General features: G+C 36.8%; 2 protein-coding genes across 3 annotated transcripts; one reads left to right on the top strand and one right to left on the bottom strand.

Moving 5' to 3' along the window:
* The first annotated feature begins 823 nt into the window (after positions 1-823).
* Positions 824-11,976, top strand: zmp:0000000912 (interferon-induced very large GTPase 1). 2 transcript variants are annotated; one of them, XM_067381572.1, is made up of 4 exons: positions 824-1,090; positions 5,425-5,499; positions 6,471-6,502; positions 7,015-11,976. In XM_067381572.1, the coding sequence occupies exons 2-4, from the start codon at positions 5,460-5,462 to the stop codon at positions 11,746-11,748; spliced, it is 4,806 nt and encodes a 1,601-aa protein (XP_067237673.1). In that variant the 5' UTR covers positions 824-1,090; positions 5,425-5,459; the 3' UTR covers positions 11,749-11,976. The 2 variants fall into 2 exon arrangements, with proteins under 2 accessions (XP_067237673.1, XP_067237674.1); XM_067381573.1 differs by lacking the exon at positions 824-1,090 and having other exon boundaries at positions 5,322-5,499.
* A 734-nt stretch (positions 11,977-12,710) lies between these two features.
* On the bottom strand, positions 12,711-16,561 carry zmp:0000001062 (GTPase IMAP family member 7). The gene is made up of 3 exons (XM_067364439.1): positions 16,480-16,561; positions 16,300-16,359; positions 12,711-13,564 (listed from the first exon to the last, which is right to left on the bottom strand). The coding sequence occupies exons 1-3, from the start codon at positions 16,559-16,561 to the stop codon at positions 12,711-12,713; spliced, it is 996 nt and encodes a 331-aa protein (XP_067220540.1).
* Positions 16,562-17,255: the final 694 nt, after the last annotated feature.

The following is a 17,255-nucleotide window of genomic DNA, read 5'->3' as shown; positions in this document are numbered from 1 at the left end:
CGAGAAAGTACCAAAGAACAGTTCAGTAAGGTGTTGGAGTCAATATCAAGCACCATTTAAAGGTGGGACGTCCTGTTCTGACACATGTTCACAGGAGCACATGGTGTGAGAAGAAGGCAATAGTATTTGCTTTAGTAATCTTATTTAAAACGACATGAACTGTACATAAAAAATATGTGTGCGTGTATGAAGGTGTAGAGAAGCCTTTTGTTAGGTATTATGAAGTTTTTTTTTTATTTTGCATGTTCAGAAATTAAGTTTTTTTTTTCGTTGCCTCAAGGCAACATTGTGCGATATAAGGGGTACATTATATGGCATGACACTACATGATACAGAAATATGCATGTATCAAATACAATATAACAATGTCTTTCAAGTGTTTTTCCCTTTTTACTTAATGATTTCTTGAATTTATTTTATTTATTTTTTTTAAATTGATTTTGATGATAATTTTTCTCTATGACTCTGTTCCATTGTCGCACAACGTTGCCCTGAGGCAACGGAAAAATATTTTGGGGTTGGGGGAGGGTGGGGGGCAATTTATTTATTTATTTTTTATCAATAAAATGTTCCCAAATGAACCAAAAAATTATGTGGAATATTTTTTTTTCATGTGTCATCAACATGTGTGCAGTAGAGGGTAAAAGCTTCATGTTCGTTCTTGATGCGTTCTGTGAGAAAAATCGATCGATAAACGGGTATGCTGTGGTTTTAAACTGCACAGTCGCTGCACCACGTGTTGATGAGGCGCGTGCACGCGAGGGGGAGAACGGTATGCAGTGTTGTCAAGTCCGCGGAATTGGACTACTTTTACACTGTTGCCACGGGTTGTTTTTCAAGTCCGCGGGTTGAAGCGACCCCAAATAACACTATAGTTAACCCCTGGAATGCGAATTTTACCAGGGGTACCAGCCAAAAACGCGGATTTTACCCCCGAAACGCGATTTTTACACTGGGTAAAAACTTTGTGTAAAAACCTGGCAACCCTGACGATGTGCCCGGGAGTGAGATTGGTACAACTCCTCTTAGCAGTTTTTCTTTCATTTTCATCTGTGGGTGAGGTTGCAAGACAGAAACCCGATGCTGTAAGGTAAAGCAATGCATTTTGTATCCAATAACAAGATACTATGGCATAATTTCTGCAATGATTAACATAGTAAATCTAGGAAAGTTTTTGATTTTTTTTTTAATCAAAAAAAACAACAACAACATAGGCTAATATTTATAACATTATACTTTGTTAGCCTATCTTGCATTACAAAAGTCAAGCTGCGTCCGAAATCTCATAGGCCTACTGTTGTGTAGGTAGGCTATTTGAAATTAAATTTACCCCATGACCTTTGAAAAAGTAGGTTCTGTATAGTAATGCAGAAGGAATTAAACGAGTTTTTAAACCGGTTTAATCTACATCTTGGCAATTCTTAATCTCTTTCCCGATGGCAGCATATCACTGAAACTCACAGTTAATGGTGTGTTTTGCATCATGCAGAATCTTAAAGGGATAGTTCACCCAAAAATGAAAATGTGATGTTTATCTGATGTGATGATTATCAGGGCGTCCAAGATGTAGGTGACTTTGTTTCTTCAGTAGAACACAAATGATGCTTTTTAACTCCAGTTGCCATCTGACAGTCTTATAATGCGAGTGAATGGTAACACAATGTATAGGAATCAAAAAATATGCATAGACAAATCCAAATTAAACCCTGCGGCTCATGACGGCACATTGATGTCCTAAGACACGAAACAAACATTATTTATATCATTTTTACCCAGTGGCGGCTGGTGCAAAAAAAATTTGGTGGGGCGCAATTTATTTATTTATTTATTTTAAGAAATGCTGGAATGAATAGGCTAATTGTTAAATAATCATTTAACAAGTGATATAATAGTGTATCATTACTGCTTATCTAAAAAATGGAAAATTCAGTATTCAAAGCATGCCATAGGGCTGGGATCTAAAAAGAATATATCTGTATTTAATTAATATATATATATATATATATAATATATGAAGACTTCAGATGCAAAAGCCTCTAAGTGCCATCTGAAATTTTCTTCTAAAATGAGCATTTTTATCAAGCTTGTATGTTTAGGTTCAGTAATTGCACTTTAATGGCAATTAATAGGTACTTTTCATTCACGCAGTTGGACATAATGTTGTACAAACCGATCGTTTTGTGTCTTAGGACATGTGTCGTCACGAGCTGCAGGGTTTAATTTGGATTTGTCTATGCATATTTTTTGACTCTTATAAATTGTGTTCCCATTCACTCCCATAAGACTGACAGACGGCAACAGTTGGAGTTAAAAATCATCATTTGTGTTCTACTGAAGTCACCTACATCTTGGATGCCCTGGAGGTAAGCAGATAAACATCAAATTTTCATGTTTGGGTGAACTGTCCCTTTAAGGCATCTTTACACAGCCGATTTATGGCTGCTCTGCGGGTCCGTGCTCAGAATTCAGTGTAAAGACGCAATGCCGCATTAAAGAAGACCTAAAATACACTGTACTTATAGTACACTGTAATGTACTACAAAGTAGTATCTAAATACATTGTTTTTAAATGCAGAGATAGTATATTAAAAGCACATTTAAGTTCATATTTCATGGTGTCTCAAAATAGCACAGTTGAGTACACTTAGATGTTCTTAAGATGATCTTAAGAAGTACTAAAGAAGATTTTTAGTATATTAAGTACAAAATTAGTGTGCTGCCAAAACCCGGGAGGAAGGAGGCAGGAACCAGTGAATGTTTAACACACTTTAATAATCATAAAATAAACACCCAAAACTAAAGTAAAACCCGCAGCCCCTCACGGACGACTGCCGCACACAAAACATAAATAGTCCAGGCCTGGTCCTCTCTCGTCCTTCACGCTGCCTGCAAGATCATTGCCTGGTCAGCAAGACAACAAGTCAGCTGCTTAATGTAGCCTTCTTCTGTTCTTTGTTGTGTGTTAACGTTTCATGCTGGTATGTATCACAGTCTCTACAGTATATTATGATATCTAGGTGAAAGAGCTATGTGTTGGGGTTTATCAGACTTCTGTGATGTGAGGTAGCTAGCAAATGGTCGATTTAGTCTGGCTGCTTCTGAATTTCTCCTCTGTAAAACACTTTGTAAACACTGTTTTTAAAAGGATAAAACTTTATCTACATAAAAGTTACAACTTTAACTCAATACAACTGTTGTGTACATTACATTTTTCAACAATCTGTACTTTATCAGAGTATTCTAACACAAGGACACCTCTGCCAAAAGAGTGTCTGCATGTCTTTGAATTATGCTGTGAGTTGATAACTGATTCTTCATTTTATTTTTAAGTGCCACTCGTAGTCCTCCAGAGTTTATGGAATCATGTAATGGTTTGTACCGCAGACAGATATTTGCGGTATGGTGTTTGCTGCCACTGTTTTGAGTTGTGTGTGTTTGCAATGAATGCTGACCTAGTTGCATGTATAGATCTGTTTTGGTCTTCTCTCTCAAGCAGAGTAACTATATCCACCTTTTGACTTGTGGCTACAAAATCCCTTTTTCTCCCTGGGTCTACATACTCATCTCTTTATCATTCCCATCATTAGGGCCCAAGCGAAAATTCGCGCAGGGCCCTCTTGTTCTTCTAAGGATTATTTTTTTTTTTTTTTTTTTTTTTTTTTTTTTCCGTCTTCCGGGGCTTTTTGGGGGCCTTAACATGCTCAAAAACTCTTGAAAATTGGCACACACATTGGAATCCGCGGCCATTAGGACACCGGAGAGGCTGGTACCCGGGCGTGGCAGGGGGGCTCGACAGCGCCCCCTTGAAAAAAGTCTGAAAATTTGGTCCATATATTAAACATGCTTGCACGTATTAGTATGAAACTCGGTACACATATAGACCTCATCGGGCCGAACAACTTTCGCGCTCTAAGTTAATCGCCACGCCAACAGGAAGTCAGCTATTAAGGGTTGTTAGAAAAACGCATGCTCTGGAATTTGATATACTCCTCCTAGACGATTAATCCGATCGCCACCAAACTCGGTCAGCATGAAGTCAAGACACTGATGATTAAAAATTGCCAGGGGATTTTTGATATCTCGAACGGTTTGGCCGTGGCGAGGCAACGAATTTATGGCGAGAAAAAGGAAACAGGAAATGTGTTATAACGTCTTAATACATATATTGATCTTTATGAAACTTCACGAGTGTGTTCGTTATAGGAGTCTGATCACATGGATGTGACTATTGTGAGTCAAAGTTATAGCGCCACCAACTGGCAGCAGGAAGTGTATCACTTTTTGAAATGTTTTGAGATCACCCTCTTATTTTTACCTGATTTGCTTCAAACTTCATCAGTGTAATGTCAATACACAGCAGATGTAGACCTATGACAGGATTTTTGATATTTGAAATATTGTTGCCATGGCAACAGGTCAAACTGTAATAATATTCTTGAGTGTTTTTGAGGCTCTTAACATGCTTCAAATTGCATGAAACTCGACACACACATCAATATTGTCAACCAGTAGACATGGACAAAGCCATAGAAATGGGCGTGGTGGAGGGGCTCAGTAGCGCCACCTTTTGACAAAAGTGGGGGTTAGTTTTTCCTACAGTCACCAAACTCGGTACACATATTATTCTCATCAAGCCGGACAATTTTCTAATTTACATTCATTAGCTCCGACCAACAGGAAGTCAGCTATTTTGGTTTGAATGTTAATTTTTTGAAAAAACAGGCTATGAATTTTATACTACTACTCCTACAGGGTTTATCCAATTTACACCAAGCTTTTTTTAACTTGTTGCGAACACATTGAAGTTGTTTAATTGCAAACGGATTTTGGATATCTCAAACGGTTTGGCCGTGGCGAGGCAACGAATTTATGGCGAGAAAAGGGAAACAAAGTGTTATAACTTCTGCATACATTAATTGATTTTGATGAAACTTTGGCTTAGTCTTCGTTGTACAAGGCTGATCACATGGATTTGACTATTGTGATTCAAAGTCATAGCGCCACCAACTGGAAGCAGAAAATGTGTCACTTTCAGCATACATTGAGATCACCCTCTTATTTTTACCTGATTTGCTTCAAAATTCATCAGAATAATGTTAAAACTTGGCACATGTAATCCTTTGAAAATGGGCAGGGAGGAGGGGCTCTATAGCGGCACCTTGTAGTGCAGTAAATGTGGAGTGAATTTCACATAGTCCTTTGATGTTTAACCGTTTTAAGTGCCTATTGCCCGCTGTGCACAGTTGCCCTGAAGCCACCGGGGTGGCGGTGCCACCGGGCTTGGGCCCGCCATCGCTGCTCGCAGCTATATTTCTGAATTGTTCTTTATTAATGAAGCCTTTAGCCTTGATTCTTGAGTAACTGACATTTCCCCACAGTATGTTACCTCAAACATGCAAGATAATTATTTTTTCTTGTAAGTAGATACACACCAGTCAGTGGCTGAGCGTAAAGACAACATGGCAACTGGGCAGGAACCTGGAAAAAAGGAAAAACATGGCAAGTTACTTAAATATAAGTGCAATTGAGCTTTCTTGATTTGTTGATTAGACATACCTTGAGAATATTTTTCAGTGTTAAAAGTAGCCATTCTTTCACAAATCAATCTGATTCTGATTCATAAGCTCTTGATTCAAGGTAACACTTTAGTATGGGGAACACATATTCACTTTTAACTATGACTTTTCCTTCAATAAACTCCAAGTTTACTGCTTACACTCTAAAAAATGCTGGGTTGTTTCAACCCAAATTTGGGTCAAATATGGACAAACCCAACCGTTGGGTTAAAAAATGCATTTAAAAATTTAACCCAATGGTTGGGTTTGTCCATTTTTGACCCAAACTTGGGTTGAAACAACCCAGCATTTTTTAGAGTGTATTAATAGTTAGTAAGTTAATTGTTGTAGTGGCTAAGTTCAGGTATTTGGATAGGAATAAGGGATGTAGAATATAAGGCATTAATATGTGCTTCATAAGTACTAATAAACAACAAAAATGCAGGATAATAAGCAACTAGTTAAAAATGATAATTGTTCACTATACTGAAGTGTTACCCAGTTTGATTCAATATTGATATATTTGCACAGTACATATAATTTTTTCTTAAGGAACACAATCTCTAAATTAATGCTGAAAGCTATTGGGAACTCTGTCAGATTGGAATACAATATTAAAGAGATAGTTCACCCCAAAATTAAAAAAAAAATACTCAACCAACCTCATGTCATTCCAAACCCATAAGACTTTGGCCAATCTTCAAAACATATATTAAGATATTTTTAATAAAACCTGAGAGGTTTCTGTCTCTCCATTGAAAGTCTGTAAGCTCTAATATGTATGACAGTTCTTTTTTTCTTTAAAGCTGCTAATGTTTTTATTGTAAAAAATCATGTTAAACAAATCATTCATATTTATGGAAGAATAATGGTAAAATGCTGCATGATGTAGATTATTTTTATCTTTATTTTTAGGCAACATTCTTCAGCTGCAACACGATTGCAAGGTAAGGTAATGCATTTCAATGCAGGCATAATCATATATTACATATTTTCAGCATAATGAATTACATAAAGCATACAGCTTTATTGATCGCATGTGTGGCATAATATTAATTATCACAAAACTTTACTATATTCTGTAAATAAAAAAGCTAAAATTGTAGTCACTAACTTATACATTTACTGTGGAAGTACTGTACACAGCAAAGCAAGGATAATGAAATCATACTTTCAAAAATATAGCTACAAGACTTAAACATTTTACATGTAATAGAATCACTTACTGACATGGTGTAAATTTATATCCAATCATTTACCTTTAATGTCATTACATGTAAAGCGGTGAACATAGTAACTGTCACATAATAGTAAATGCCATATAACATGCATTGAATCATTAACATTACTTTAATAAGTATCTTTCTCTAGTTTTCTGTTAAAAATATGTAAACATCCATAAAATCTAAATTAAATTTACTCAAGGGATTAACAGTTAAAATGCCCTTTACTGATTTAGCAGAGAGAAGACAGTGAGAAAAGAGAATCGGGAAAAGAACCATCCCAATGTGAAGACAAGGATCAGATCAAATTGGAAAACATCAACAAGCTCTTTAATAGACTCGAACTCAGTCGTGAAAACTCTTACAAACTGTCAAGAGACTTTCTGCAGGTAACTCCTCCACAACAAAGGCATGAACCTTGTAATGAGAAGAATTTGGTTCAAACATATATACAAGGACTCCTGATGGCAGATTACACAGCAAGATACATTCCAATGGAAGAAGAAAAAAGTGAGGTGCTTAATGCAAAAGGCACCATGGTTTCTGATGTGCAAGGGGGTAATGCCTTTGAAAGCATTTTCAAGAGGTCTGTGTATGTTGATACGAGCAAAGGACATCCCATTCACCCAATGGACATTCAGATGGCAGTGTTTCTCTGTGCAGATAATTTCCTTCGTCAGCTCATGGTAACAAAACTCTCACAATGTCAGTATGCTCTTCCTCTGCTTGTGCCTAATATATTTACCAAGGAGATTGAATTTCCCCTGTGGACCTTCAGGCAATTTAAGAAAAGCTGGAAGTCCCATGAAGAAAACATCAGTAAAAACCAGACAATCTACAAGGCTGAGACACCTATGGTTGCCTTTTTCAGATTTTCAGCAGTTTCGTCATCCAAATCTGAATTAATGAACAACCTGATCAATGAACGGCATGAAACTTTCTTTCACAGACATTGCCGTGGAAGCAGCAAATCCCGCCTGCTGATGGATGGAGTGGTTGAGATCGCCTGGTACTGCCCTTCTGGAGAGAAAACTGATAAATTCACGGATTGTGTTGCCTTCTGTAATCTTCATGGTGATGCACAAGCTAATGACACACAGCTACAAATATTGACTGATAAGTCCTCAATAAATGTAGTGCTTTTGCCAAATCTTGATAGGAGTGACCAAAGTATGAAAATAGTGGAAGAGCTTTTCAACAGCTCAAAGCCACTCATTTGCCTTTTGACTGAAGATGACTCAGGTGTTTCCAAGATAAAGGAAGGCAAATATACAATTGGCCTGAAAGAAAGAAATAGATCAGATATATCAGAGGAACTTAGAAGAACCATCAATGAGTGCCTCTCAAAAGCACTGTCAGTTTTCAAACTTGAGAATATGGGTGAACATTCAGGAATCAAAGTTGATGAGAATGATGATGACTGCAGGAGAGGAAAAGAGGCAGCAGAGAAGATGATGAGACTACTTGAGACCAAGGAGATGTCCAAAATCAAAGAAACATTTCTGCCTTGTCAGGGAAAACTGTGGCACAACTGGTGTCTAAAGAACAAAGAACTACATCGACCTCAAGGGAACAACATTGAAATGCATAACAGCCAAAAACAAACAGAAATGCACAAAATCCGTGAGCAGCAGAAAAAAATTGGCCTCAGTGAATTCTTAAAATTGTTTATTGAAAAACAAAATTCCATAAGTAGAGCTGAGAAGATGTATTCCCTTAAATGGTTGGGGATCTTCCTGGACGAATATACTTCAAAAGATCTCTGCAAGCTTCATCATGAGTATTATGAAACATGGTCAAAAGTGCTGGATTTGAAAAAGGAACATGATAAATCTGCGCAACTGACAGAAGAACAGTCACAGCTAGAGAAGCTATCTGAAAAATTGAATTTAACATCATTTGGCTTGGAGCACATATTAAGAGAGATTGCCCAGATATATGAATCACACGTATCTGTGAGAAAGAATAAAAGATCTGGATGTAAACTAGATTCTCTCCCACAGTTTGCTGCAGAGCTTATGATCTGTGGATACCCACTGGAGCTGATGGATGGTGATGCAGCACATGTTCCTCTGATTTGGGTTCAAGCAGTTCTAGATGAACTTATCAAAATGCTGGGAGACCAAAAAGTCTTTGTGTTGTCAGTTTTGGGGATTCAGAGCACTGGAAAATCCACCATGCTGAATGCCATGTTTGGACTTCAGTTTGCTGTAAGTGCTGGGAGGTGTACCAGAGGAGCCTTCATGCAGCTGATCAAGGTGTCAGAAGAACTGAAAACCCAGTTAAACTTTGACTACATTATTGTTGTCGATACTGAGGGACTTCATGCTGTAGAGTTGGCTGGCAGGTCAACAAGACATCATGATAATGAAATGGCAACATTTGTAGTCGGTCTTGGAAGCATGACTTTGATCAACATCTTTGGTGAGAATCCAGCTGAGATGCAGGACATTCTTCAGATTGTTGTTCAGGCCTTCTTGAGGATGAAGAAGGTGCGACTGAATCCCAGTTGCATGTTTGTGCATCAGAATGTTGGAGACATCACAGCAGGCGAGAAGAACATGGTAGGGAAAAGGCGCTTGCAGGAGAAACTAGATGAGATGACTCAACTAGCTGCTAAAGAAGAGGTCTGTGGTGCAGAATGTTTCAGTGACGTAATTGGATTTGATATAAAGACTGATGTGAGGTACTTTGCCCAACTCTGGGAAGGCAGCCCACCAATGGCTCCACCCAATCCAGGTTACAGTGAAAATGTGCAGGAGCTTAAGAACACAATCCTATCCCGTGCCTCACAATATAATTGTGTGACACTGGCACAATTCAAAGGTCGTATTGGAGACCTCTGGAACGCTCTTCTGAATGAAAACTTTGTTTTCAGTTTTAAGAATACTTTGGAAATTGCAACATACAGAAAATTAGAAGAGGAGTATGCAAAGTGGACCTGGAGTCTCAGAAGTGCCATGCTGGAGATTGAAGACAAATTGCACAACAGAATCAATAACAAGCAACTGCATAAAGTTGAGAGTAGAGACTTGGAAAAGGAGATGGCAGAGACCAATGAAGAGGTGAAGCAGTCCATGAAGCTTTACTTTGAAGAACACAAAGAAAAGGAGATGCTGATTCAGTGGAAATTGAAATTTCAAGAGAAAATCAACCACCTTCATTGGGAGCTTGTGAGAGATGCAAAAAGAAAACTAGAGAACATTATCTATCAAAAGAAAGCTCTCACCAAACTGGATGGAGAGAAATCTCTGCTTGAGCGAAAACTCCTTGAGAAAAGCAAAGAGTTTGCATTCAGGCTCAAACAAAAAGGTCTTGATGAGAATGAGCTGAGGGCACAATTTGATATAGTGTGGGAAAAGTGGGTCTCTGAGTTGGCAGGGAATGTTCAACCTTTTGAAGAACTTAATGTAGTAAGTGACATTATTACAATAATATCTGAAATTCATGAAAAAGCGCTTGTGCTTGACAGATTAAATAAATTTGAACGCATACATCAAATCACTGATTTCACCACATATGTAAATCTCATTGGAAAATTCTGGAAAAACAGACTGTTTGGCCTTCCACCAGAAGAACAAGAGTTAATACAACAATTGGTGTACACTATTGGTCGTGAAACTGTGAACCAGGTGAAGTCAAAATCAGTTGCAAACACAGGCTACAACCCAAGCTACATTCAAGAAATTGCACAACTTGTAAAAATGAATGTAGGAAACCACAAGTGCAAAAAAGCACAGTATGAATTCAAGAAAGAGTTCACAGTTGATCTGACGATCAGTGCATGTAAGTGGGCAGGTGAGAAGTTTGCAGTGCTTCATCAGGTGTTCAGAAACAACAATGATCCTACGATTTATTTAGAGAGAAAGAAACCAGAATACTTCAGTGTATTCCAGGGATTCTGCAAAGGAGCAAAATCTGCTGCAATATTTGGAGCCTTGATTTGTAGTGAGCTGAAAAACCCGATTCTCCAGAGTGCCTACAACAAGGCTGCAAATGATCTAGCAGGAGAAATGCGGACAAATATTCCAGCTTTTAAAGGCAACAGGTCAAACCTGGAGAAACACATTCTGAAAGCACTAGCAGAGGAGGAGGACTTTCAAAAGTTCATTCAGTACATACATTTACCAAGGAGCCACTTTGAAGATTTTATCAAAGCTGAAGTGAAAGCATATATAACAGGGGAGAACTCCTCAGCTCTTGCAATGATTAATGGGAACATCAAGAACAAGGGGCAATGCGTCATCACGGCTGCTGAAAAAGCAACAACTGAAGTCTCAATGAAACATGGAGATGCCAATATGTGGCTGGAGATATTCTCAGACTGTCTGAAAGACGAGCTTGAATACAGTAAAGAACATCTCACTGATATCTGCTGTGAGGACATCACTAACTTTGAACTTCTAAATGAGGTTGTGAAAGAAGAACTTCAGCCCATCACAGAAGAGTCAAACAAATACTTAAAAAAGCCCTCTGATATTGAAATGAAAATGTTCAGGAAACCACCAGATGACATTTTGATTGAACACTTCTGCCAGTGCTGCTGGCTTCAGTGTCCCTTCTGTGGTGTCGTCTGTGTTAACACAATGGAGGACCATCTTGGAGATCACATTGCTCCCTTCCATCGTAACTGTGGGATGAGAGGGATGATTTACAGAGGTACAGATAATCTTTGCTTGGAATTCTGCACATCTTCAGTGGCGAGTGACAGCCAATCCTTTTACCCAACATCTGACTCGGATGAGACAGTTTTATGGAAGGAGTATAGAACAGCAGGTCCCGATTTTGAGAACTGGAGCATCACGCCTGATGTCTCAGAGCTGCCATTCTGGAAGTGGTTTGTGTGTCGATTTCAGAATGATTTGGAAAAGCATTATAACAAAACTTTCAGTGGTTATGGTGAGATTCCAAAAGAATGGAGATCCTACACCAAAAATCAAGCTTTGGAGAGTTTGGAGAAATACCTGTAAGTTTAATTGATGCCTTAAATGTTTGAGTTTATTTCCAATAAGCTGTTGTTCTCACCACTTTCTAAAGTTTTTTTTATGAAAGATGTCATTATAATTAAATTTATGTCAGATTTTTAATTATTTTATATAGAAATTATCATGGGTACCATTGGTTTTCTTTGATGTTCAGGGTTTTTGATTGGTATTTTAATTGTTTTAATTACATAATTTGTAAAAAAGTTTTTTTGTAACTGAAGTTTTTAGTAACATTTTTAAATTTACCATTATATTCTTAGGATTCCAATACAATTATACTGTACTTTTTACAAAAATAATTTTAATAAAACTTTATTTCCCTTGAGCTTTTCTTAATGTATACAATGTTCCTTAGAGTAAAATATTTGTAGGACAAAAACAATTTTAAGGTAAGAAAGTATGATTTAGGAAATTTTGTTTGCAAGCTGTGTCTGGGAGATTATGTTTTTGTTTTTTTGCTATAATAACTGGCTGATTGTACATTATTGTGAAATATGTAGGTATTTTTCCCCTTGAAGCCAAGTTTGCACTTGTTAACAGTCATTACCAGAAGAGGGCAGCATTAAATCATGAAAATCAGTAAGAGTGAAGGTCAGAAACAGAACTGCTCATAGAATACAGCAGGTATAATTCAATTTTTTATAGCACTGGAGATTACTGCCAGTAGAATTGTTTCATAATTTAAAAAATTTCATAATAATATCACGGTATTTTCAATTTAAGATTCTTACTTTTTTTTTTTTTTTACATGTGGAAGCAGAGGTTATTCAGTGTCAATGAAGTGTTATTACATACAAAGTTAATGAGACACCAAATAAAACAACGCACCTACAATATGCAGCAACAATGTAAAAGCTCAATAATGCAGATTAGACAATCATCTACAGACAATATTACATTATCTCCATTAATCTTCAGATAGTTCCCGTACAGTTAGATCAGTTGAATTAATGAATGGTCTGTGATTTTGTTACAGATGTGGGGGCTTTGGTGAGTTTCAGTGTCAGACTTTTGCGTTTTTGTGGATTCTCCGCTAGTTTCCGTGCATCTTCCTCTTCCTCTCTCCAGAGCTCACGCTTTTTCTTCTCTAACTCCTCCTCATCTTCATAATTCTCTTCCAGCTCTCTCTCCTTTCGCGCTATCTCCTCCTGTCTCTCCTCCAGAATCTTCTCTTGTTTTTCACGTATCTTTCTCTCTGAAGTCGGGTAAAACGAATTTGTGTAGCAGCCTCTGCCATTGATGGCCACCAAAGTTTCAATCTTCTCCAGAAGTTTAGTCACTTGCTCAAAGTTTCCCGTGTTCTTGTTATTGAAGAACACAAATCCACCACTGCAAGTGCGAATAAAGTCTCTAAGGTCTTTATCTGAGCTGGCAATAACGTCATTCGGCATCTTCCCTTCTAATCGATCTCCATGTGTCAACAGAACAACTGTGTATTTCCAAACATTCTTTCCGAACATGTCCTGAATCAGCTTATGCATGTTCTTGTCCTCATTGGTTAAATTTCCCACCGGCAGAACCAGCAGAAACACATGTGGTCCTGGTTTATAGAGCGTGACAGATTTCATGATCTCCCTGACCACCTCCTTCTCTATTCGATTGATCTTATTCAGTCCCGGCGTGTCGATTATGGCCACGGGCCGGCCGTTGATGTTTCCGGATGCTCTTTCACAGAACTGTGTGACTCTGCTCAGTTGCATGTCCGTGTTGAAGGCGTTCCACCTGAGGATGGTGTTTCCAGTTGAGCTTTTTCCAGACCCCCTCGCCCCCAGTAACATGATGCGCAATTCCTCTGCCTCTGCTGGAGAAAGATTATGCATATATTTCAATATGTTGAGATTTTAAACTTGGTAGCAGCAGTTCACCCAAACATGAAAATCATTTACTCACCCATACATCTTTCCAAACCTGTGTGCATTTCTTCTTCTGTGGAACACAAAGTGTCATTTGGAACATTTTTTAAAATAACAAAATATAGCTTTTTGAGATCCACAAAAGAAAATCAAACAGGTTGGAACAAAATGAAGGTGAGTAAATGATGACAGAATTTTCATTTTTTGGTGAACCATCCTTTTAAAGGATTAGTTCACTTTAAACTCACCCTCAAGCCATCCTATAGGTGTATATGGCACCTATCTGATCCACACAGACAGCAACGACATTGCACCCTATGTGTGGATCATATACCATCGGATTTCATCAAAAATATCTTAATTTGTGTTCAGACTACAAACGAAGGTCTTATGTGTGTGTGGAGTGACATGAGGGTGAGTAATAAATGACAGAATTTTCATTTTTGGGTGAACTAACCCTTTGAGTTTAACAAGTATACTTGTATATTTGGGTGTAAAGATAGGGTTTGACATGAAATGAATTGTTTTTTCAAAACATCTATCGTGTGTCATGTGTGAGCTCACGTAGTTACCATCGGATTTCATCAAAAATATCCGCAGCTCGGACGTAAACTGCAACGAAAATAGCGTAGCAGTATGACAGGACAGACGAATTTGTTGAATAAAGTCGTTATGTAGTCGTATTCTCATCGCTTCATAACATTAAGGTTGAACCTACTCACATTGACTATTTTATCGATGTCTGGACCTCAAAAGGTGCAATGTCTTTGCTGCCCATGTGGGGAACAGATACCCTTTGGATTTCATCAAAAATATCTTAATTTGTGTTCCGACGACAAACAAAGTGCTTACGGGTTTGGGACGACATGAGGGTGAGTAATTAATGACAGAAATGTCATTTTTGGGTGAACTAACCCTTCAAGTAAAATGTTGAATTTGAAGGTCAAAGAATGCCTGAGTTAAAGAACAATGGCAACATGTCAAACATAGTATATGTCCGGCCACTGAATGCAGAATGTACTTCACCAGTGGTTGATATTGAGAAGTAATCAAATTCAGTATATACAATGAAAGATGCTCCCTCAGTGTCAACTTTCTACATATGCAGCCTTGTAAGGGAGCTTCCTAAACAAAATTTACCATTCGATGTTAGCATGTTGGCTTAATAGACTAATAGACTTAATAAACACAGCACTCTCAAATATTGGGTGAAATAGTTAATTCCCAATTAAACTGAAACATATTTCAAATTGACATTCTGGAAAATGTTCATAAAGCTCATTGCAAGGCATTCTGCGATTCTTTAAGATCTGCTTAAAAAAGGGTTTCTCTGTGTCAGGAATGTTCTTATGCCTAAAATGTTTACCCATTTGGAAGAGCAATTATGACTTTGCAAATCCTTCTTTAGTTTCAGTTCTGAGCATTCTTGGTATTCTGATCTGATGTGTTTGATTCTTTATCTTGTTTTTGTTCTCCTTGATTTACAGCAAAGTTTGGCATGATTTCATGTGCAATGACCATTGTCTGCTTCTTCAGACTCAAGCACTAGAAGACAATGAACCAGCTGAACCTGCTTAGTACATTCATTCATTCATTTATATCTAGTGCCATTGGTAATTAATATCATGCTTACCATTCAAGGAGGGTGATTTTGAATTTGCTTTCGAGTCTTGAATATCTAAACCAAATAAAGCGCAGATTAATATACAGTACAGTCCAAAAGTTTGGAACCACTAAGATTTTTAACATTTTTAAAAGAAGTTTCGTCTGCTCACCAAGGCTACATTTATTTAATTAAAATTACAGTAAAAAACATTAATATTGTGAAATATTATTACAATTTAAAATAACTGTTTTCTATTTGAATATATTTGACAAAGTAATTTATTCCTGTGATGCAAAGCTGAATTTTCAGCATCGTTACTCCAGTCTTCAGTGTCACATGATCCTTCAGAAATCATTCTAATATGCTGATTTGCTGCTCAATAAACATTTATGATTATTTTCAATGTTGAAAACAGTTGGGTACTTTTTTTTTCAGGATTCCTTGATGAATAGAAAGTTCAAAAGAACAGCATTTATCTGAAATACAAAGCTTCTGTAACATTATACACTACCGTTCAAAAGTTTGGGGTCAGTAAGAATTTTTATTTTTATTTTTTTGAAAAGAAATTAAAGAAATTAATACTTTTATTCAGCAAGGATGCATTAAATCAACCAAAAGTGTCAGTAAAGAAATTTATAATGTTACAAAAGATTAGATTTCAGATAAACACTGTTCTTTTGAACTTTCTATTCAACAAATAATCCTGAAAAAAAATATTGTACACAAATATTTTGTACAATTGTACACATTAAATGTTTCTTGAGCAGCAGATCAGCATATTAGAATGATTTCTGAAGGATCATGTGACACTGAAGACTGGAGTAATGATGCTGAAAATTCAGCTTTGCATCACAGGAATAAATTACTTTGTCAAATATATTTAAATAATACACGGTTATTTTAAATTGTAATAATATTTCACAGTATTACTGTTTTTACTGTATTTTTAATTAAATAAATGTAGCCTTGGTGAGCAGACGAAACTTCTTTTAAAAACATTAAAAATCTTAGTGGTTCCAAACTTTTGGACTGTACAGTGTGTGTGTTTAAATTATTGTCCTCACAATTTTTACTTACCTTTGAGGCTTGGTGAATCTGAGTTTGTTCTTACGTTTTCGTATAGTTCATCAATCTCAGCTACGTAAGATATTAATATTAATTATTTTATAGACAACGTATATTTTCCAGTAAAAGATTATATGAATTATTTGATTTGAATGAATTGGTTCAGACTTATATTTTGAATGAGTAACTCACAGCTCAGTGATGATTCCAGTTCAAAGGTTTCTTTCTCTGTTTCAGCCTTCAGACTGTCCCACAACTTCTCCTCTGAAGTCATCACTCTGTTTAATAGAAAATAACTTAATGAATGAAATACCTGCCTTCAGTATTTTATTTTTTTAGTGTCTTTACTTCTTTCTAGCATATGTATATATAAAATATATATTCAAGAAAATACTCACAATGTTCAGAGCAGATGTTTATGATTCTGGATCCACAGACAGTGTAAAGTGCTTGAATCTGAGTTCCTTCGCCACTATGAATGACTGGGAATCCTGTTTGACAAGTGTCTTTAAGGCTTGCACAAACCCAACGAGAAGACTTCTATCTGTCTTCTAACAGGCATTTATGATAAGAAAATGAGCTAAACATCTTTCAGATACGCAAACAATTTCAGTAGTTTCAAGCATGGGAGGGCTGATCGTACTGAGCTTTACTGAAGGATTTCATCTAGACTCCTCCGTTTGCAATCTGACACTTTTCTAAGGTATGCTGAGCTGATGTGATTGGAATGAGGTTTTTTAATTAGGAATGAAGCTTTGATGACCTGTTTTTAGTTTGAATCACAAAAAAAAACATAAATCAAGTAATTGTCAACTGAATTCAAAAATATTACGAAAGCAGCCAAAAGATTTAATTGTACTGCATTTAATAGTTTCTCTTTTGATATAAACTATAAATATTGTTCAAAAATATTTTCCTGCTTGGGTAAAAATGGGTTTAATTTTAACATTTAAGATGACTTTTTTAAA

This window comes from Chanodichthys erythropterus, chromosome 3 (genome assembly GCF_024489055.1).
Source record: "Chanodichthys erythropterus isolate Z2021 chromosome 3, ASM2448905v1, whole genome shotgun sequence".
NCBI classification, from domain to species: Eukaryota; Metazoa; Chordata; class Actinopteri; order Cypriniformes; family Xenocyprididae; genus Chanodichthys; species Chanodichthys erythropterus.
The sequence above is the reverse complement of the archived record's forward strand: the minus strand, read 5'-3'. Positions and strand labels throughout refer to the sequence as shown.